At 43.8% G+C, this 21,270-nt stretch overlaps 1 protein-coding gene across 1 annotated transcript in view; it reads right to left on the reverse strand.

Annotated features, from left to right (window-relative positions):
- Positions 1–5,388: 5,388 nt before the first annotated feature.
- Kcnj10 (potassium inwardly rectifying channel subfamily J member 10) overlaps positions 5,389–21,270 on the reverse strand; it is a 30,790-nt gene continuing 14,908 nt past the window's right edge. Inside the window, exon 2 of the mRNA XM_003466560.5 lies at positions 5,389–9,559. Within this exon, the coding sequence (XP_003466608.1) occupies positions 8,420–9,559 (1,140 nt within the window). The 3' untranslated portion in view covers positions 5,389–8,419. The remainder of the gene's footprint in view (positions 9,560–21,270) is intronic.

Here is a 21,270-nt window from a genome sequence, read left to right on the forward strand (position 1 = left end):
AAGGACAGCCCCATATACTACATTGAGGGCCTGAGGAAGCAAAGGGAAGATGCTGAAATGGGGTATAAAAGAGAAATTTCAAAGCTCATTAGACTGAAGTTGAAGAAGAAAAATTGGAGAAATGAATTATACTCTGAATTTGAAGAATTCAAGTCTTGCTTGAGAAAGGAATAAGTTGCAATGCAGGCCATGCTGCTTGATGAAGAAAAATTGTCAAAATCTAGTTGAGAATGAAAGCCAAATTGCAGACCACATACCTACATTAAAAAAATTTATTAAGTGAAATAAGAGGAAAATACTTGGAAACAGACATGGATTTGCTGAGAGAAAACAGAAGCATAAATGGCAGGAATAAAGGCGTAAAACCCTCAGAGGTAGTTTTCATGCAAGTTAAAGAGAGTTGCCACATCCCTGCACATTTTGAGCTGCCAAAAAATGATCAAAGCATTTCAGGTAAATTTGACATTAAATCTTTATACCATTTCCCCTAATCTTAAGATTTCAATAGATAGGAGAAGTGTGACTCCTGGGACGAGGGATTCAGCCTGTTTTCTCTGTTCACCTCCTTCTCATGTGGCTATCCAGAGCTTTTAGCAATTTGAAAGTGGGTAGTGAAAGGTTTGGAAGGTAGAAGTGAGCCACAGGTGAATGGTCTTTAGGTGTGTGTAATGAATTATTCTCCAGAAAAAGCTTTAAGTCACCTTGCCCTGAAAATGGATATTGGTAAATTGATCAGCCCACAAACATGGGATAAAGTGCAAGTCAGGCAGATTGGCATTTCTCCAGACTGAGTTGAGATCTGATCATTTTATGATCTGAACAGCAAGTCATGTTTTTGTAACTTCATGGATAATTTTACAGAATGGCTTACAGCTTTCCTGTCTGTTAAACATTCTTCAAAATCTAACACTATTGTCAGAGAATGATGAACTGCCTGGAGGACCATTTTCTGTGTGGTTCAGTTTTCTTCCTGTGCTCTTGGAGTATACTTTTAATAAAGATTTTGAGTCAAAAATATTAATTACAAATTGAAATTTCTTTTTCTTATCTATCTCTTGTTTGAATCTGATAGTTACTCTTTCACTGTGACCCCCATCTCTGGCTTCTTCTTTCCCTCTAAGTTACAGATGAGAGAGAATTAGTCCCAGGAGGTAGAAAATCTGGAAGGTATATGTCTGAGAATTAACAGTAAGGCCGTCTTCTGGCTGGGTTTGTTTAGGTAGTTGGCAGAAAGGCCCCAGCCAATCTGTTCCCATGTGGCCGACCTAACAGACAGAAAAGAGACAGCAAATTTGGGCAGATAAGCAAAACAAACAAAAACCATCCCAACTAACCCAAACAGCATGTTACTGAAGGGAGTGGACTATGGATAACTGAAGGGAAAGGGGATAGAGTGCTATAAAACAAATGAGAAGAAGGTGTAACTCTACTTTTGCTTTGTTTTTTGAGACAGGGTGTCTCTTTGTAGTTCAGGCTGGCCTTGGACTCCTGGCAATCCTCCTGCCTCAGACGCCCAAGTGCTGGGTTTACCAGTGTGCACCACCATGCCCAGTTTCTAGTTAGTATATTTTAGGTAGGATGAGATCTAAGGACCTCATATTAAACAGTGTGCATTGCACTTAGGGATTCTGAAAGACTTCCCTTAAAGAGCTACATTTTTTTCAAAAGTTTATTTATTACCTCTTGGGCTATTATTTATAATACTTCCTAAGCCTTCCTTTCACTCTGCTCCTAGATTTCTATCATTTTAGAACTAATGGCCACGGAAAACAAACATACATAGAGCATGCCTAATGATCTTAGCTAGGACCTTAACCATGGTAACTATGCCACAGCTCTTTGATTACTCTTCCATATTGGTTTGTTCTCGGGGCTGGGGATTTAGCTCAGCAGCATAAGCGCCTGCCTTGCAAGCAGGCAGTCGTGAGTTTGATCCCCGGTACCGGTAAAAAGGAAAAAGGGGGAAAAAAAAAAAAAAAAAAAAAAAGAAGTTTGTTCTCAGGCTTCCTGTAGAATAGGTCAGGGGGAGGCACTACCTGATCCTTAGCAGTACACCATATCTGAGTTCTTCTAAGGCCAAGGCTCCACTTGATGGTTTAGTCCTTTCCCTTGGGTACGCGTCTCACCGTACGCTAATAACTGTCCTTTTAAGTTTAAAGCTGGTAAAGACTTTCTACCTTGCAAATCCCTAGGTACACCATGGTTGCTTGCTGGTGCATTAAACCAGCCTACATCTTTGTAAATAATCCTGTACAAAAACGTGCCCCATTAGCCCTCTGAGTGTGTTATTTCTTGCTAGAGCCCTTGCTAATTGAATCACTTTCTTTTTCGCTAGCCCTTGTCCTGCTTTGAAATTCCTTTTGAATTGAGTCCTACTTCTTTCTATACCCAGTGTCCTGTGCCTTATAACAGATTTTCAACAGCTCAATTTAATAACATGTATCAGACACCTACACTGTACTAGGATCTATGGCAGTCACATTTTCCTCAGTCTTTTAAAAATCACTTAACTGGCTTAGTGTCTTCTGTCTCAATTTTACTGCCAGATTAATATTAATAAATAGTACTTTGTTTAGATTCTTTTCTACCTGTCTCCAGTGGCTGTTAACTATCTAAATAAACAAATAAACTTGTTAGCCTGAAATGTAAGCCATCCCTCCATTGTCTGGCTTTATTTTACTTTTTCAACCTACAAACCTCTCTTCTAGATTAGTTAACTGTCCATTAAGTATGCCTGGGGCTTCCTGTCATAACTTTACTCGTACTGTACTATCTACTAAGGGTCCTGTTTCTCTGCAGTCACCTTGATTTGTTGGTTCTGCATGCTGAACTCAAACCCCAACTCCTCAAACTCTTCGAGACCTTAAGAAGTGGTTTCTCCCTCCCCAAAACTGTTCATTATCTGTTTGGTTTTTTAACAGGTAATGATGTCAGACATTGTGAAATATGTCCTCTGAATCTTTTATGGTTATTTTAACAAAATCTACCCACAGCACTCTGTATCAGCCATAGGAACTTTAGGCAAGTTCTTATCTCCCTCCTTTCTTTCTTTCTTGACAGATGATACAGAGCATCACACGTGCCAGGCACTGTGAAAGATGCTGAGCTGTGCTGGTGACCAAACATGTAATACAATTCTCATTCACCTAATACTTAAAGTCTAGTGAGCAAGACAGGCAACAGCCAAATAAATTCACAAGTAATATAAAATGACAGCTGTCTTAAGGATTCTTTAGCAAACACCTTCCAAATAGCTTTTAAAGGGGAAGATGGGCTGGGGGTTTAGCTCAGAGGCATAAATGCCTGCCTGGCAAGTGTGAGATCTTGAGTTCAATCCCCTGTACCAAAAATAGCTAAATAAATAAATAAAGGAGATGTAAAAATGTTAAGCCCCAGGAATACAAAAACTAAGTTTAATCCAAGAACGTCAAGTTGCTCTGAATCTTGGAGATTATTCCTATTGGCCAGTGACTATGGACCCAATTTTCAGAGGGATTTGTTTAATTTACAGTGGTTATAGATGAAGAAGGCCGGGGGTTTGCAGGTAGTGGGGAGAGTCCCAGAGGGAACAGAAAGTAGAAAGCTATAAGCCTATCTATCTCTTGGTGGCAAATATTATATCACATTTCTTTGTTAGTCAAATGATGCCTTGACTCTTTTGGGGGAAGAGGTTACCAGGAGTTGAACTCAGGACTTCACACTTGCCAGGCAGGTGCTGTGCCACTGAGCTAAATCCCAAGCCTCTGCTGACTTTTCTTGAATGTGTTCTAACCAGACCTCTTAGGTTCATACCACTCCTTGCTTCGTGTCTGTCCCTGTGAGATATTTCCCATGGAGGGCTTACTCTTTAGCACGTTATTAATTCTGTACGTGGCACTAGCATATGTGACTTGTTGTTTCCCTCAGTTATATTTGTTACGTGCTGTTTGATATTTTCTTTTTCTTTCCTCACAGGTTTGTAGGAATTAAAAACTTTTAGGTGTGTATTTTATACATTTCCTTTGTCCTATGACTCTCCCTAGTGTTTCATGAATATTGCAGATTTATTAATGATCCCAGTTTTTTCCCCTCCTTGTACCTCTGTCCTTCCATCTCTGAGTAATAAGTCAGTGACTATAAATCTGTTGCTTCTTATCAGAGAAAATTCAAGCCTGGATACTGACAATCAGGCCTTTCTTAGGTAAAGGTAGAAGATAAATACATTTCTTTGTGATTTGGGAAAAGAAATTCATGATGGTTAAAGGAATTGTTTATTGAGGTGAACAAGTCTACATGGATAGAAAATCAGACTCATAGTCATTGGCCAAAAGGAACAGTCTCCAAAATCCAAAGCAACTTGACTTTCATAGATTGTTAGTTTTTATATTCCTGAGGCTTAACTTTTTTAGATCTTTTCCTTTAAAAATTGTATTTGGAAGATATTTGCAAAAAGGATCCTAAAGTTAATAACTGGAGGTGTAAGAAAGGAGTGGAAGGAATTGATGATATCACTAATGGAAATCATAAGAGGAAATCAATGGAAGAGGTCTGGTCTCCTAACAGGGAGTTTGGATTCAACCCTCTTCTCCCCTAGCCTACTGGTTCATGCCTTAACAATAGTAATAGTTAATATTTCTAAAAGAAACTCAAGTGGAAACCAAAGATTCGTCCATTTTTCCTTAGTAGCTTGTTCTGATCAAATAAATAAACCAAAAATAACTCACACACCTTTTTCCAAATAAACATGACTTATTTTGTATTCAATGCAATGAGTAGAAAAACCACCCCTGAATTCTTTCAATGGAATTGGCTATTGGTGAGCCTGGAAGCCCAGCTAACTTAACAACATAGGTAGTATGTTACTTTACAAATAAACTAGGTTACCTAGCATGGATAAAGGACCTTGGAAAAGGTGCAGTTTCCTGGCTTGTAGCAGAAGTATGATAAGCTGATCCTTTGATGGTCTTATTAGTTGACTGGGGTTGCAGATCAGCGGCAGGTAAATCAGGCAAAGCACAGTACAGGGATTCCAGAAACCTCTCATGGAGCTGCAGCATACCCCAAGGCAGATGGTAGCCCCAGACCTCATTTTCATACAGTTGCATAAAAACCAGAGTGTCCCCCTCCATGCCAAATGCCAGCCTTGGGACTCTTCTGGCATAGACAACACCGGCTCTAGGCTGTCTGCAGCTGTGCAGCGAGATGGGCTTCTGCTCTGGGAGTAGTTTGGGCCCAACAGCTCTTCGATTCTAGAATTTGGATTCTAGGGTTGAGGCTTCCCTCTATGGCCCAGAAAACACCAAAGCATTTAGCTTCTCAGTTTATTTCAGGGACTGGAGCTGCAATTGCTCCCACCCCCCGGAGAAGAAGGGAAAATGCAATGTACTTCAAGAGAGGAAAACAGGAAAGTGCATTTATTTACTCATTTATTTATTTATTTGCTACAGTAGCAGGATGCTGCTGGGGATGGGGACACACCGTATCAGTAGGAGTTTTCCTAAATTTCCATGGGTAGAATCTCTTCCTTCCCCATTTCTTCCCAGCTCTTCTCTTCCTGGTCCTATGAACACAGCTTCATCAAAAGCCTTGATGGATGCCTCATTATTTCTGAAGAGGAACTTCTATCACACGCTTCCCACCATTAAAACTGAAATCCATCAGCTCTGTCACTTCCATGTTAATACCAGGATCACTGGTTGTCAGTCTGAAAATCTGAGTGTTCTACTCCCACAACTAGGGCAAAATATCCACCCCCTCTGTTAAAGTCTCTGAATACTTCCTTTCTGTACATTCAGTATATTTGGGCATATATACATCTTTATACATATCTCTATATATTAACTCTGTTTTTTCTCTTTACATAAACCTTTCTTATAGATTGTATCTTAATGCACAAACCTCCACGTATGTCTTGTTTGCCAGCCCAAGTGAGACTCCAGGGTTTCATTGATTTCACTGGGTCCCCAGCCCCTGCTTTTCTCATACATCTGGTGCCCTTCCCCATCAATTGTTTTGCCCATCTTCTCAAATGCCCCCACCCCCACCCTGTGTTAACGTCTGTGCCTGCAGCTCTCCGCGACATTCCAAGTCTATAGCCCATCTCTAACCAGACTTGACTGCTTAAAGCAAGTCCTGTAGTCTGAAAGAGAATTCCCAGTCAGAGGAGATAGGCTGTAGTCTACAAAACTAGGATTGGGGTGGGAGGAGTTGTTCCTTGGGGAACAAGGGATATATTGGGGAAGGTGCCATGTTTTATTAATAGGACAATATTATTTAAAGTGCAACTTAAAACAAAGCTTGGAATTGTAGGGAAGTTAAAAATAAAAAGGTTAAAGCAGAATTGCTCTCTGTTCACACTGTTATTCAAGAATCTGGATCAAGTCGGGGGGCTTAGAATAGATAGCGAGGAAAAGAAAGAAAATAATTCCTTCAAGAGGGAAATAGCAACGTGCAAAAGAAACCAGATGGAGGACAAATTGCCAGTGGATAAGAGGTCCGTGCACGCACACATGCGCACGCACACATGCGCACGCACACACACACACACACACACACACACACACACACATTAGTATATTCTGTGCTTATACGCGAAATCAGGTAAGTATAATGTAGAATAAAGTTGAGTGCAGAAACTGGCTCTTTGCTTTCTATTCTTTCAGATTTTCAAGTTTTTCTGGTTCTCACTTTTATGAGACCCAGAGACTTATGGTGGGGCTTATAGAGAGTGGAGACTGAAGGGTCTTCCTTTTCAAGATATAGTTAGTTACGTTCCAGGAGAGTTCAGTGTTTAAGAGGACTGCACAGTTGAAGTAGGTCCAGTCTCAAAATTCTGTGAGTTTCTCTACAAGGCTCTGCACGTAGATGCATGTATACATTCTACACAGGTGTGTAGCTTGTAAAAACTGAGCACACCTTAAATAAAATTCACACACAGATTCCATGCCAAACCACTTTGTGGGGATTCCTTTGCACCTAAGTGAGACCAGGGAGTACTCATGGGATTTGGGGCTTTAGGAAACAATCTGGTGCCCATATGCCCTTCCTCGACTCCTACCAGACCCCACTAGGAACAAGGAATGGCCTTTGTCTTATCTCTTAGAGTATCTTTTAAACTTTCCTGAAACTATCCCACGCAGAGGAGAGTAAAGATAACACTGATTTTCATCATTGTATAGAAAGTTTCAGGATTGGCTGAGGGTAGCCAGGGTTGTTTGATCAAGAGGTATCATTTTCACCCCACCACCACCACCAACATTGTCTAATCATATAACCGGAACTTTTCAAAAAGAAATTAGGAGGTGTAACAGAATAGTGGCTGCCAGCCCAAACCTTAACAAAGAATCACAAATTCTATACATCAGCCTGGAAATCTGAGAATGTACCCATCCCTCCTGGTGAACTTGGTTTAACTTTTCTGCGGTGGGGGTGGGGTCTATGCCTGCAGATCTAGTCTTAGTTACACATTGGTGTTAAGAGAGGAAAGGCCTTGTTCTCTCCTGTTCTCTAAAAGAGAGGTCTGCACTAGGTGGGAAAGTGAAGAAGAATCACATATGTGTGATCAGGAATGTCATTTTCAGTCCTTTCCATGGGCCTAGACTCTAAACTTATACATGGGAACGTATTGGCCAGAGTCCTCTCATTCATAGAATACAGGGGAGCAAATCCCAGGGCAGCCTGGAGGACAGGTTCAAAGCTTTGGACAGAAGCTCAAAAATTGAGAACTCAGAATCCAGGATGGGTGTAGGTGTGGGTATGGTGAGTATATGTCTGTTTCTCAGGCCCTTTCCAATTCTCTGAAAATACAAGCTGTGAAAGAACTATATATCCTCAAATCTCCATTTGGAAACTAAAAAAGGGAAAAGTAGTGGTAATCGAGGGCCCAGATTATGGTCAAGAGTTACCAGCAAAAATTAAATACACAATGACAACCTCTGGTTTCTTTGAACGGGGGTTGATAATGACTCTAAAATAAAGTGATTTCAGATTCTTACGTTTCTGAGGGTACCGACCACATAGCAACCATCAAAAGAGTCTTGCCTGAGAGAACTTAAACATAGAGTAGGGGCCTCCAGCCTCAAGTCACCGAGCTTTCTGTGGGGGGGAGTCTATCCATCCAACCACATGGTCCCCTTAACGTGAGTCTCCAAGCATGGCTGAGGCCTTCGAAGCCACCTCAGCCTAATCTTCTCTCTCCTTCCCCCATCCTGGCTTAAGGGAGTTGTGTGCCTTAGGGTAGAAGCAGGGGAAGGTGAAAAGGAACAGGAGGAGGAAATGTGGGCTTCCAGCTGGCCTACACCACTGGCAGGCCTCTGGATTGAAGAAGGAGTATAAGGGATGGGTGCTTCTGGGGCTCTGCAGCAAACCCAGGTAGTATCCCTTGCCCAGGGCATTGAAAGAGAGGAAGAGAACAGAGGGCTTGGGAGGTAGGAAGAGGCCATCAAACGTTGCTGATACGCACACTGAGGGCGCTGCCCTCCTTCTCAGCTTGCTCCCTTAATGACTCCTCCAACTTGAGCTTTTCAGGGTCCCCATAGCGCACAGTGCTGTCATGAAGGCCACTAGGGGGGGCCACTTTCACAACTTGGTCAAAAAGACTGAAGTCAGCTATGTATTTGCCACTGGCTGACAGTGAGATGGCTGGTGTGAACTCATAACCCCAGAGGATTTCCTCCGGCAGGTAGGAAGTGCGCACCTGGCAGGTGGCACTGGTGGACTCCACTGTCCCGCTCAGAATTAGCACCAGCTCAAAGTCACCCTCACCACTGCGAAGAGGGAGATCTTTCAAGGGACTGGTCTCATCTACCACATGATAAAAAGTCAAGGGGAGGATGAGGAAGGGGCTATCGGAAGCCGTGTCTACTTGGAAAGTCACATTGACCTGATTGAGCCGGATGTTCTCACCCTCCTTGGTCTGGTGGGTCTGAAGCAGTTTGCCTGTCACCTGGCAGCCAATGAGGAGGCTCTTCCGCATATTGGCAACTCGGATCATAAGGCAGGGCTTCCCATTGTGGGAGGCTACAACCGCATGCTGGCTGAAACGGATGGTCTCGGCTCGCTTCTTGGGCCGGGCAATCTTTGCCAGGAAAGTACCAGTGATGAAGATTTCCAGGATGGTGGTGAGCACCAGTTGGGCAATAAGAAGCACAATGGCCAGAGGGCACTCCTCACTGATGTAGCGGAAGCCATAGCCAATGGTGGTCTGGGATTCAAGGGAGAAGAGGAAGGCTCCAGTGAGTGTGTGCACCTGTACCACACAAGGGGTGTGGTTGGCAGGGGGACCCAGCTCCAACAGGTCCCCATGGGCCACCGCCACCAGGTACCACACCACGCCAAACAGGAACCAGGTGCCCGCAAAGGTTGCAGAGAAGAGCAGAAGCTTGTAGCGCCACTGCATGTCAATGAAGGTTGTCCATAGGTCCTTGAGGTAGAGGAAGCGCTTGTCGGCGATATGCTCCATTCGCACGTTGCTACGACCATCTTTTGTCAGGACTCTCCGCCGCCGTATTCCTGGGCCCATTATGGGCCGGCTTTCTGTCTGAGTGGTCTGACTGTAATACACCTTGGCAACGGATGTCATCTGGAGGGAGCAAGACAGCATCAGGGAAGTTACTGCAGAGATCCAGCTAACTCATAAACACCAATGACAAGGAGGAATTAACATTCATTTTGGTGCCCTTTGCTCTTTTATTGCAAGTATTTATTAAGCACTTGCTATATGCCAGACATTGTACAAGGTGCTGGTAAATCAAGAATAAAAATTACATCATCCTTGCTCTCTAAGATGCACTATAGCAGAAGGTACATGTTCAGTAAGTATGTAATTTTCAGAAGAGCAGAGAGACAGTGATACAAAAGTAATTCATTGTTCATCGGAAGTAGGGGTGAGACTAGAGAAGGCTCTACTGGTCTATACAAAATCAGTTTTGTGAAGGTATCTAATTTGATTTCCCCATCCTTGTGAATATTATGAGGCAAGAAAGGTTATTCCACTGAAATTCTTCTAGGTCAATCCTCTTACCATACACACATACTCTTTCTCTATTTTCTCTCTTAGACCCAAATTAATACTTGTGGATGATACTAAGATACTCATCTGGCTGAGGAAATAGCAGAAAATACTCATTTTTCTACCCTTCCAACACACTTCACAAGTGCCCACCCATTTTTTTAATCATCATCTGTTTGCATCATCTGAGGAAATTAGGCCTAAGTTAGGGTCTAGACTGGTATTAGGAAGATCACAGGCAGGAGCTGAACAAATAAAAATAAGTAGTGGTGGAAGAGAAACAGCATACATCAGCTTCCCGGAAGCACTGGGACATTTTTCCAAGAATTGGCAGATTATAGGTAACATAACTGTCTCCACAGATTCAATAGGAGCAGTAAGAAGCGTATGTTAGTTGCTATTCCTGCCCAGGCTCGAATTCGGGACTGCTGTGTGCCTTGATAGTAGTAGAAAGTGGGACAAGGGGCTGAAACAGGAGACAATTCACCTAACACAAGGTGCCTGGCACCCCTGCCTGGCCAGGGAGGGACTTGTACTTTTCCAGCAGAGAAAATTTTAATTACTTGAGCCCTTGGACTCTGAATCTGATGACCAGATCTTCTTGGATGGAGCAGGGTGCCATGGGGAGTTTGACCCTTTTGGGAGATCAGAGAGCTCTGCCTGTCACGTTCTCCATTTCAAAAGAATCTGAAGCAGTTTTATCATACTTCACACCTTCTCCCTCCTCTATTTTGCCCTGACTTGCCCCTGGAAAATTCTAAATTACTACATTCATCCATACTCCCATCAAGGTAGGCAGTGAACTGAAGATCACCAGTGAAAGAGAATCTCAAGAATCTTCAGAAGCAACCAGATTGCCCATCTTACCCACCAGTAGGTTATTTGGAACCTTTATTTATGGGAGAATATTGTTCAACTAGTTTTATTACCAATGTTCTGATTACTCTGGAGCAAAAAAAAAAAAAGTTTTACAACTCTGAAGAATTCCTATTTAAGGGCAAATAAAGCCCAATTTGTTCAGTAGTGATAATAGTAACAAATCACCACCACAGTGCCTGTGTATATACACAGTACTGTTTTAGAGTTCACACATAAGCATACCTTCTTATGTAATCTTCATGCTCTTGAAAATATAAAGTCTGTATAAGAAATTTTAAGGAATATTAGAGAACTGAGGAATTGCTGCAGAGTTCGTGATTGAACATAATTTTTTAAATTTTTTCTTTTTGTCTTTTTGAGACAGGACCTCATTATACAGTTCAGGCTAAACTTGAGCTCACTTTGTAGCCCAGGCCGGTCTCTAACTCGCAAAGGTCCTCCTGCCTCAGTCTCCCAAGTGCTCGAATTACAGGCGTGAGCCACCACGCCTGGTTCATAATTTTAATTTTTGAAAAGAAAAAAATATACATTTCATAAACTATAGACAAACAGGAGATAGTGATCCTAGACAAAATTCTTAAATGGAATAGGAGAGGAAGTTATCAACAAAATTCAGCAAAGCTTCACCAAGAACAAGTCACATCCAAATGATTTCTTTGTATGAATAATAGGTTATTAAGCTGACAAATCAGAGAAATGCAATAGATAAACTGTATCTCAGCTTCAGCAAGATTTTTGACAAGATCTCTCAGTATGTCCTTGGTGACAAGACAGAGAAAAATGAACAGAATGGCAACTAGATAATGTAAATTAGATGATGATCAATTAGATGATGTAAAAATTTAAAAATAAATCAGTGGTGCTTTGAGAGAACCATGAGAATCTGGAGTTAATTTTCTCTTGATATGCCAGAGAGCTTTATCTTTGCTCTTACTTTATTCATTGCTCTTAACAAAATTTTATTCAAAATTAGAAAATACTATGGACATCAACTATGTGGATGACAGAAAGACAGGAAGGATTGGAAATGCAGGGGCTAAGTAGTCTTAAGACTCAGAAGCAGCCACAGAAATGGGCCAAATCTAACAAAAAGGATAAATGTTGATTTCTGTGTTTGGATACAAAACTATCCTCAATACAAGTTCAGGATTCAGAAGATGTAAGTAAGCAAGTGGTACCAGGAAAACAAGAATTAAACATTTTAATAGAAAATAAGCCAATATGAGTTATTGATATATTTTGATGAACTAAAAAGCAATACAATCTAAGTTGATTCTACTCTGTTCAGTTTATCCTACACGTGCAGTACAGTCTACAGGAACAATCATGATGTGAGGGGATTCAGGATCAGATCACATGAGAAAAAGGAAATGGGGGATTTAGGCAATAGAAGAGACAAACTGAAGGATGGAGCAGATGTCTGCAAATACTTGGCTTGAGAAGGGCTGTCATGTGAATAAAAGTTTGGACTAGTTCCTTGAGCACCAAGAGAAGCATTCAGAGCCAGTAAGTTCAAACTACAGGAAGAAAGATTCCAGACTGATATTACAAAGGGCTCTGTAACAGGACAAGCCAAACGTTTTAAGAAGCTCCTCCAAATATGAAGAGTGCCCAGATCCTGAAGATCTGCAAAGGTAGACTAGATGAGCATTTTACAGAGATTAAACTTTGGATGGGGATTGAAAGATCCAACTGCATTCCTGGCAGATGGAGGTGCTGTTGCATCCCACCTCTGCCCGTGCACTTTCTGTATTGATGTGTAAGGACTCTTTTTAAAGTCCTGGTTTTGTGTTGAGGGGAGATTCTGTATACTGGGGAGAGTGGAAGCTCTAAGGACCCATGGAAAGCTCTGCTTACCATTCTCAAAATAAGAGCCTCTGATTACTTACCACTTTAAAGCTTGTAAAATACATAATTTGGTCCTCATACCATGAGATAAGTAGAAAGGTACCATTACAAACTAAGACTCAGAGAGGTTTGCTCCCAACTAGGCTAGTGGTGGAGGCCTTCAAGCTCCTGATCTAGAACTTTAATTGTGGCAACTGCTCCCGTGAATGCCAGGTTTATTGGCCTGGGTCTCCTGCTCTCAGAAGGTACTTCTACGGTACCTCTCACAGAGGACCACTGCTGAGATAGAGAAGACAGAAGCTGGAGCTTCTGAGCCCAGCCTAAAGGCTGTGGACTCACTCGTGGGCACTGGGGATTTTGGCCACTGGGCAGCCTGTGTTGCCTCTGGCTGTTGTGTTTGCCGCCTCCAGCTGCTGCCTGCTGCTGCCTGCCTTTGTATCTGCCACCTCCAGCTGTGAGCTGCTGCTCCCAGCTGTTGTGCCACCTCCCACAGCCAGGCCCTTTGTTCTCCACGGTGGCCAGAATCAGAGTGGATAAACAATCAGCACACTCCACCCCCAAGCTGGCCAGGGCCCTGGAGAAGCAAGCAGGCCAAAGTTCTGGAAGTGGCTTGTTGTGGCCCATCCAAAATACACATGTTCCGTCCTCCAGAGGGCGCTATTTCCCCAAACGATCTTAGCTAAACATTAGGGCCAGCCTTCTAAAGTCCAGAACAGCCTCTGAGCAACAGACAAAAGCAGAGACATCCAACTTCTTCCTAGTCTAAGAACGGTACTAATGATTCTTTCCCCGAAACAAAAGCCAGCCATAGCTACAAGGATGTCCAGCATGGTTCTTCAGCAAACATCACTCCCACCTCCTGTTTAATGCTGTCAGCTCCTCCTAGAGCAGCCTTTTCTTTACCCCATTTATTTTATGGGACAGTCATTTATCTTCTAAATGAATAGATGTATCAGACTGCAGAATTGCTCTTAAGTAAGGAAATGATTCGTGACTCTCATGCCTAAAATTGGCTAAGGCCTCCTATTGCTTTTAGGATAAGCCCCAAGCTTCTTAGCGCAGGATTCAAGGTCCGTAGTGATTGGTCTCTGCCTACCTCTAGGCCTTCCTCTTGACAGTCTTCCACAGACACTAGTTTTGGAAAGAGGCTCACTGTCTGACCCTTTCCACTTTTGGACCAGCTTTTGCACCGCCCAGCCTGGAGTCTACTGATGATCTCCTGCTTATATTTCAAAACCAAATCTATATATTGGAGATGCCCTTGCAAGATTACCCTATCCTCAGAAAAATAGTACATCTTCCCTGTGCCCTCTCCCACCCCACTTAGGCGTGGGTTTACTGACATGCTCTTGCACAAATTACCATGTTATTACACCATGGTGCTTTGAAATGTTTGTTTATCATTGTTTGCCATCTGTGAGCCCTTAATTTAAGGCCAGGACTGTGCCTTGCATCTGTTTCCCCAGAACCAACTATAGTAGCTAAGAGAGACTGTCTGAAGGGGTAACTGAAAGCCTGAGTTGGACAGGCAGACGCTGAAGGGGGTGCACAGCCTTGGTCTGCCTCCCAGGAGATACTGAATTGTGGAGACCTCAGGGAGCCATGACACAGGAAGAGGGGATTCAGCTTTACACAAGCTTCACTTATGCCAGAGGCTTACCAGTTCTTTTTTGGAAGGTGGGCAGAAGAAAGGCCAAAGACTTCAGTGCAAGCCCTTGTCTGGGTCAACTGTTCTTTTGCAGGATGATGATGAAAGAATGATCCTTTAAATTGCAGTGGAGCCCTAGGGTTGACTATGCTACAGGAGGTGGCTAGAACGGATGTATCAACCCCCTCCAGCAGGTGCAAGGGCAGGGAAAGCTGTGTACGCCTCCCAAAGCCTATCACCTTTGAGCAAGGCACCCCAGGGGAAGAGCTTTATCTGTTTTTCTCAGCCACAAGAACAACTTGACTAGAAGGAGTTTGGGCACACAAAGACTAAAGGCGTTCTTTTTCAAATGTGAGTGAATCCTCTCTCTCCTCTCACTTGCTCTCCCCTTTGGTTCCCCATATCATCACTAAAGATGCCATCATCCTCCCAGGGACCCAAGGTCAAAGCCTGGGATCATCTCAAACTCTCTCTTCACTCAACATCCATCTAATGCTGTGTGCTGTGGATTGTTTCATGTGCCTCCTTTCCTTCATTTCTTCGTTTTCCTTAATGCCCTCTGGCTGAATAGTTGTATAACCTCCTACTCATCCTGTCTCCATTCTTTGTCTCTTTAAATCCATCCTACATCACTACCAAACAACTCTTCTTGAATTACACCTCTGATCATAAATCAATGAACATTTATCCAGTACTTTATAGTGCCCATTCACATTTGATTTCCATGGCATTATTCCTGGAAGGCATTAAGATCATAATCTTTATTTTATGAATGAGAAACTGAAACTCGGCAAAATGATGTGACTCAGTAAGTTGTAGAACTGGACTCACGTTCAGGTCCTCCGTCTCCAAGACTTATCCACTTTCCTTTACACTGTAACTGTCTCAGTTTTTTCCCCAGCTCAAACAACAACAACAAAAACAAAAAACCATTATCTCCTCATTAATGTCTCCTCATTATCCATCAAAGAGGTCAAAGAGAGGGCAAACTTGGGCTGGCACCCAAGGTGTTCTGTGGTCTACATTTTTTTTTTGAGGGAGGTTTGATATGGGGTCTCACTATGTAGGTTAGACTGATCTAGAACTCGAGGTGATTCTCCTGCCTAGCCATCCACATGCTTAGATTACAGGTGTGTACCTCCGCACCCAGCCCTGCGAGCTACTTCTAACCCTCTTTCCCAGCCTCGTTTCCTGCTGCTCCTCTCCAATGGCACACATTAGGCAAACCAATGGCTTTCCATTCTCAGCTGTATGCACAAGCTTTCCTGCCTTCACATGATCATTCCTGTTCATGTTTTCTCAGCCCCCTGAACTCGGTTCAAATGATCTCTCTTCCATGAAGCTGTCTCTGATCCCCCTTTCCAAGTTCACACACAGATACCTGTGTACATCAGTGCCCTTTCTGGCAATCATTTGTCTTCTTACCAAAAAGAATTATTGAAAGAATCTAGGCAGAAGGTATCTTGGTTACCCTAACAATTAGCACAATGCCTCACACATACTAAGTCATGAAATACTTTATGAATGAATCAGTGAGTAGAAAGGTACTCCCAACCTGCTCCAGCCACCTGGGTCAGTATGAGAAGCAGAAAGGACTCTGTCCTCACAGCAGGGCTGAGGAGATGTGGGAGATCTTGTCCTTCATAGCATGGACAGAACTTCACTCTGGCCTAGGGTCTTTGGGGCTTCTGAAATTTTTACATCTCCCCTTCTTGCTTGTGTCTTCTCTTGTGGTGTTTTCTTTTTTTTCTTATACATATGGAAACCCCAGGTGACTAATTAGACTAACAGTAATAGATTTGCACACAAACAAACACAATCATCTGTAATGATGTTGCCCACCATGTGCAGTGGAAGTTGTTTTTTTCATGCATTCATACAATTAACTTTTTTTTTTTTAGCATCTACTGGGTACCAGATTCTACATAAAACCCTGGGAATTATGGAGATGGATCAGATATCAATTCTGTTATTGAAGACCTTACAATCTGATAAGCAAGGCAACCATGAACCAAGCAGAAAGTTGTAAGTGCCACAAGGAAGGTCTCAGTGAAGTATGAGGAGAGTATGTGATGGGAAAGGTGACAGTTCAAAGGATCAGGGTTAGAGAGTTAATAAATATGCATGGACCATTATATGCTAGGCACTGGACTAAGCTGGATTTCTTTTAATGTTCAACTCCCCAAACAACCCTATAAGAACATTATTACTCCCATCAGAACACAGAACACAGAACACTTACAATTAGTAGCAACAACCAGGACTTGAGCTTTTTCTTCACTCAGAGAAGGCTCCATAGAGAAAGGTGCCATGGGGCCTGAGCTGAAGCATAGGCGACATTTGGACCCTGAGAGCTCAGAGTTTGGAGAGGGGCTTTCAGAAAGAAGGCCCTTCCTACGAAAGGGCAATAAAGCACTGAGGCAATCCAGGGCCAGCCAGGGAATCAGAAGGCATTTGTTTGGGTTGAAGCGAAGGAAAGACCTTAACAGGACAAACTGGAGAAAGAGCGATGCGCCCTGATTTTACAGCCCTTTCTTGCTTTCAGTCTGCTTCATGCATTTAAGGCTGGGCAGCCAGAATGGGGGCATCAGCCACAGCCTTGGTGGGAGGGGTACAGCTCTTGCAGGTGACAGAAGCAGACAGACCTTGGCTTCTTGCACGTGGCACTTGAGCCTGATGTTCATCGTGCACAGAGCCACTAAGTGACTTTCCTCTTTTGGCCGAATATTTGTTGCAGGGAAATGGAAAGGTGGGGGAAACACTACCATTTCCTGAATGCCTCCTTCAGACCAGCAGGCTTTTCACATTTCGTTTCTGCAGCAGCTCTGGAAAGCAAGTCTTACTAGCCTTATAATTACTGCTCAGAAAACTGGGAGTCAGAGACTCAAGTGACTACCTGTGCAGAGCTGGTGTTTGCAGCTGCTTCTGACTGGATTCCAGTCCTTTTCTCTGTAGCTTCATATTAATCCTACAGTGAATTTGCCTTCACTGATGAAACCTCGCCATCTACACCTCAGAAGATGCCACCCAGGACCCAGGTGGGTGTGAAGAGCCACAGGGGCTGATGACCAGGGTGCATGTGACCATGGGAGGCAGTATCCTTCCACGGTGATTGCTTCTTCCTCTTTCACACAGCCTGTCTATCCTTTTTCGTTTCCCTCTCTCGGACTCTCCCCCTAAGTCTCTTCCCGTTTCTGCTTTCATTTGTGCTGTCCTGCTCCCCGCTCCTGCCTTTCACCCTGCAGTTACTAACCATTTCCCCTTTCTGTATTCCTTTTCATCTTCCTTGCTGTACACCTCTCTCTGGATCACACGTCTCCAACTCCTGGGGCTGCTCCTGGAGATCTGATTTTTAAGACACTGATTTGGAGGAACAGCATATTATTCATCCAAGCCAGTTTTCACCTGCAAATCCTCTATCACACTTCATCCTTCTGTTCTCTTATACTCCGAGATGTAGGTGTCCATGTTAATCACACATGCTAAACCCTAACAGGAGGAAGACCTAGTATATCTATTAACTAATCCAGTTATAAGGTGTGATTAAAATAGATGGTGGATGTTTAAATATTAAACATGCATCACAGTAAAAGACACATTGCCATTAATTCCCCCTCAAAATGCTCGCCCTTGCTTCAAACACTTATTCCATCCTTCTTTTTTTTTTTTTTTTTTTTTGGTCTTTTTGAGATAGAGTCTCACTATGCAGCTCAGGTGACCTTAAGCTCACTTTATAGCCCAGGCTGGTCTTGAACTTGCAATGATCCTCCTGCCTCAGCCTCCAGATTGCTGGGATTACCAGTGGTGCCACCATACCCAGATATTCCATTACTCTTGTAATTTCCTTTTCTTTTCTTTTTTGAGACAGGGTCTTGGTGTGTAGCTCAGGCTGGCTTTGAACTCACTACGTATCCCAGGCTGGCCTTGAACTCGTGGTGATCCTCCTGCCTCAGCCTCCCAAACCCTGCAATTACAGATGTGTGCCACCATGCCTAGCTCCTGTAATTTTCCAAAGCAGTTCTGAAAGCCCACTTTTGTGGGTGTCCTTATGAGATGTGATCAAAAACATGCTGCATGCTTCCACTGAGTGCCATCCAATGGAAAAGGAGGCTTGTAAAACATCCCCGTGTGTCCTCGTGCATTTTATTAGCCAGATCAGGCACTGGGAAGCTTCTAGATCCTCCCCAGAGGCAAAATGACCAAGAAAGGTAAATTTTTGGAATCAGTTCTGAACATTGAGGCAGCCACAACAGAACAAACAAAGAGACCCACAATAGAGGACTTGTCGAACTGCTCCAGAAAGTGGTGAGAATGATGGAGTAAATCTGCTGGAAGTCAGGAGGAGGATTGTGAGGAACATTAAAGACAATGTGTCTTTCACTATAATATATTTTTAAGAAACAATTTAAACATTCACCATGCTTTTATCACTGCTCATATTTTAGGTTGGAAAGTATTTGTGAGCCAATAAATGACTCAGGACAAAAGTGGGAATTACAATACTAGCCCATGCTCTATCCCAGGATCTGCCCACCACACTCCAGTGCTGTGCAAGGAGAGCCCTGCTCACAGGCAGAGGGATTTTGAGCCTCACTTTCAGCACCTGAGGTAGTACTAATACCAGAATCACATTCGCCTGAGACAGCTGAGCTAAGGATGAGTCCATGCATACTATGCTGGGGATGGAGTGAGAGAGTCAGGCTTTAGGATGGATTATACTGTTTTATTTTGTTTTGTCTTTTGAGACATAGTCTTCCTATATAGGGCAGGCTGGCCTCAAACTGACTTTAGCCCAGGCTGACCTCGAACTCCCAGTGATTCTCCTGTCTCAGCTTCCCACGTGTTGGCATCACAGGTTTGTACCACTATGCCCAGCTAGAAAATGAATGAGACCCCATCCAGAAATAGGGTGCAGTATTGCCTTGTGGAAAGGCGCTTTAAACAGGGAAGCAAGAGACTCGGGTGCCAATCATTCTGCTGGGGGGTTGCAATGAACTTGGGCAAGTCCCCAGCCCTCTAGGTCTTCGTTTCTTTCTTTATGGACAGAGATTGTATCAGTTCCTCACTTCTCAAGTAAAGCACACATCCCTGTGCCAGAGAAACTCAGACCCACAGGAGCCACTCTCGCATATTTTTCTCAGATGTTCACTGTAAAAATTTTGAAGGAAAATAACTTCTTTTGTCTTTTTGAGACAGGGTTTCACTATGCAGCTCAGGCTGGCCTTGCATTCGTGTAGCCCAGGCTGGTCTCGAACTCACAGTGATCTTCCTGTCTCAGCCTCCCAAGTGCTAAGATTACAAGCATGTGCCACCACAGCTAGCTTTTTGGAAAATAATATTTTAATACCACACAAGCAGCATCCAGTGGAGGACAATGAAACATTTGCATTTCTTAAGACAAAAACAGATCTGAAGGTACATGCTGCTGCGTATGGTGCCTGTAGCTCTGGGCTGAAGCTCCCTCTCCTCTGCCACCCACAGCCCTGTGGGTCAGTTTGGAGGTGCTGTGCTAGAAGATAACTAAGGCCATTTTCCACTTGCAGATTCCCTATCCAGCCAAACTTCCTGCCGTCTGCCTTGGTAGAGAAAGGAAACAGCTACTCAGCATCCTCTCACCAAACACATTATCTCTTTTATGGATGCTAAGTCCCACTTGAATAGTGATCTTAGAGGTGTCCAGAAGAGATCAACTGTGCTGGAGACTGAAAAGAAGGCTTTCTGGGCTTCCAAGTGTTCTTAATGAGCGAGAGGGGAAGAGAAGAGAAAGAAGAGGGGTCTAAGAGGAAGGGCGCGAAGAAAAGCTCTGCAGGATTATGTAAGCCCTCAAGGTTGGAAGAATGGAGCAGAAGTTGGGGTTCTATTCAAACTTAATGTCCTGATTCATTAGTCTCCCTCCTGTCCCGCCCCAAGAAAAACAAACAAATAGAAATTGGGCCAGATGCACACAAATCTTGAGGTGGGGAAAAAAGGGCAGCGTGTGTGTCCAGGGGCCTGACTTTCCAGCTGAGTCACTGCTGCCTCCATCTCCCACCCTCAAGTCTCCTTCCCCTGGCCCTCCCATCCTCTAGCCCCAGCCTGACACCGAAGCCCTGGCCCAGGGAAGAATGGGCTTTTCTTCCCTTGTGTCAATGTTTGGAAAGTTCACATAGTCTCATCAAAAGAAAGGATAAAAGCCTTCAAAGCATTTCCTGGGAGCCTGTGACCTCTGCCTGGCCCTTCTGACTTTTTTCCAGTCAAGGGAGAGAGGGACAAAGGGATGGAGTCCTGTCATATGTTCGCCTCAGTGTAGACAACACCGCTGTCTGTCAGTGTGAACTGACTGGGACCACTGCCCCTGCCCCATCCCAATCCCTAGCCAGAGCCTTCTGCCCCCTCCAGGAAAGGAACCATTTCCCTGCAGAGAATTTTGCAGGGTGGCATCTCAGGGACTCCCTCTGTCCCTGGCTGGAGAGGGGGGATGACTTCCTGGCACGCTGCCCCTTTGTGCACCTGCTCTCCAAACCTCCCTACCACCCCCAGCACACTTCCTACCTAAGTCATCACCCAGGCACTGTGTCTGCTCTGAGCCATCGTCTGGGACTGCAGGGCTGCACATCCTGGGCCCTGCAGGGAGCTGGTGCTTTGTGAGGAGCTTGGCACTGTGCAGAGTTCAGCTGAGGATAGAGGCTGCATCGCTGCCTCCTCCACCCCAACCCCTGCAATCTCTAGAGCCTCCCAGCCTGGCCCATCTGGGACCTCACCTCAGGAGAACAACTACTTGAGATGCTAACTATGTCTATCAGTGCTGAGATTCAACTGCAACCACTGGCATATACTATAGAGGAATGATTCCCACTGTTACTGCAATCCTATGGTCATCAGTAAGACATGAGACTGAAGGTTCCAAAGGATGCTATGAAAATCTGAT

This window comes from Cavia porcellus, unplaced genomic scaffold, assembly GCF_034190915.1.
Source record: "Cavia porcellus strain 051 isolate PalLab524CR breed Dunkin Hartley unplaced genomic scaffold, mCavPor4.1 scaffold_7, whole genome shotgun sequence".
In the NCBI taxonomy this organism is placed as follows: domain Eukaryota; kingdom Metazoa; phylum Chordata; class Mammalia; order Rodentia; family Caviidae; genus Cavia; species Cavia porcellus.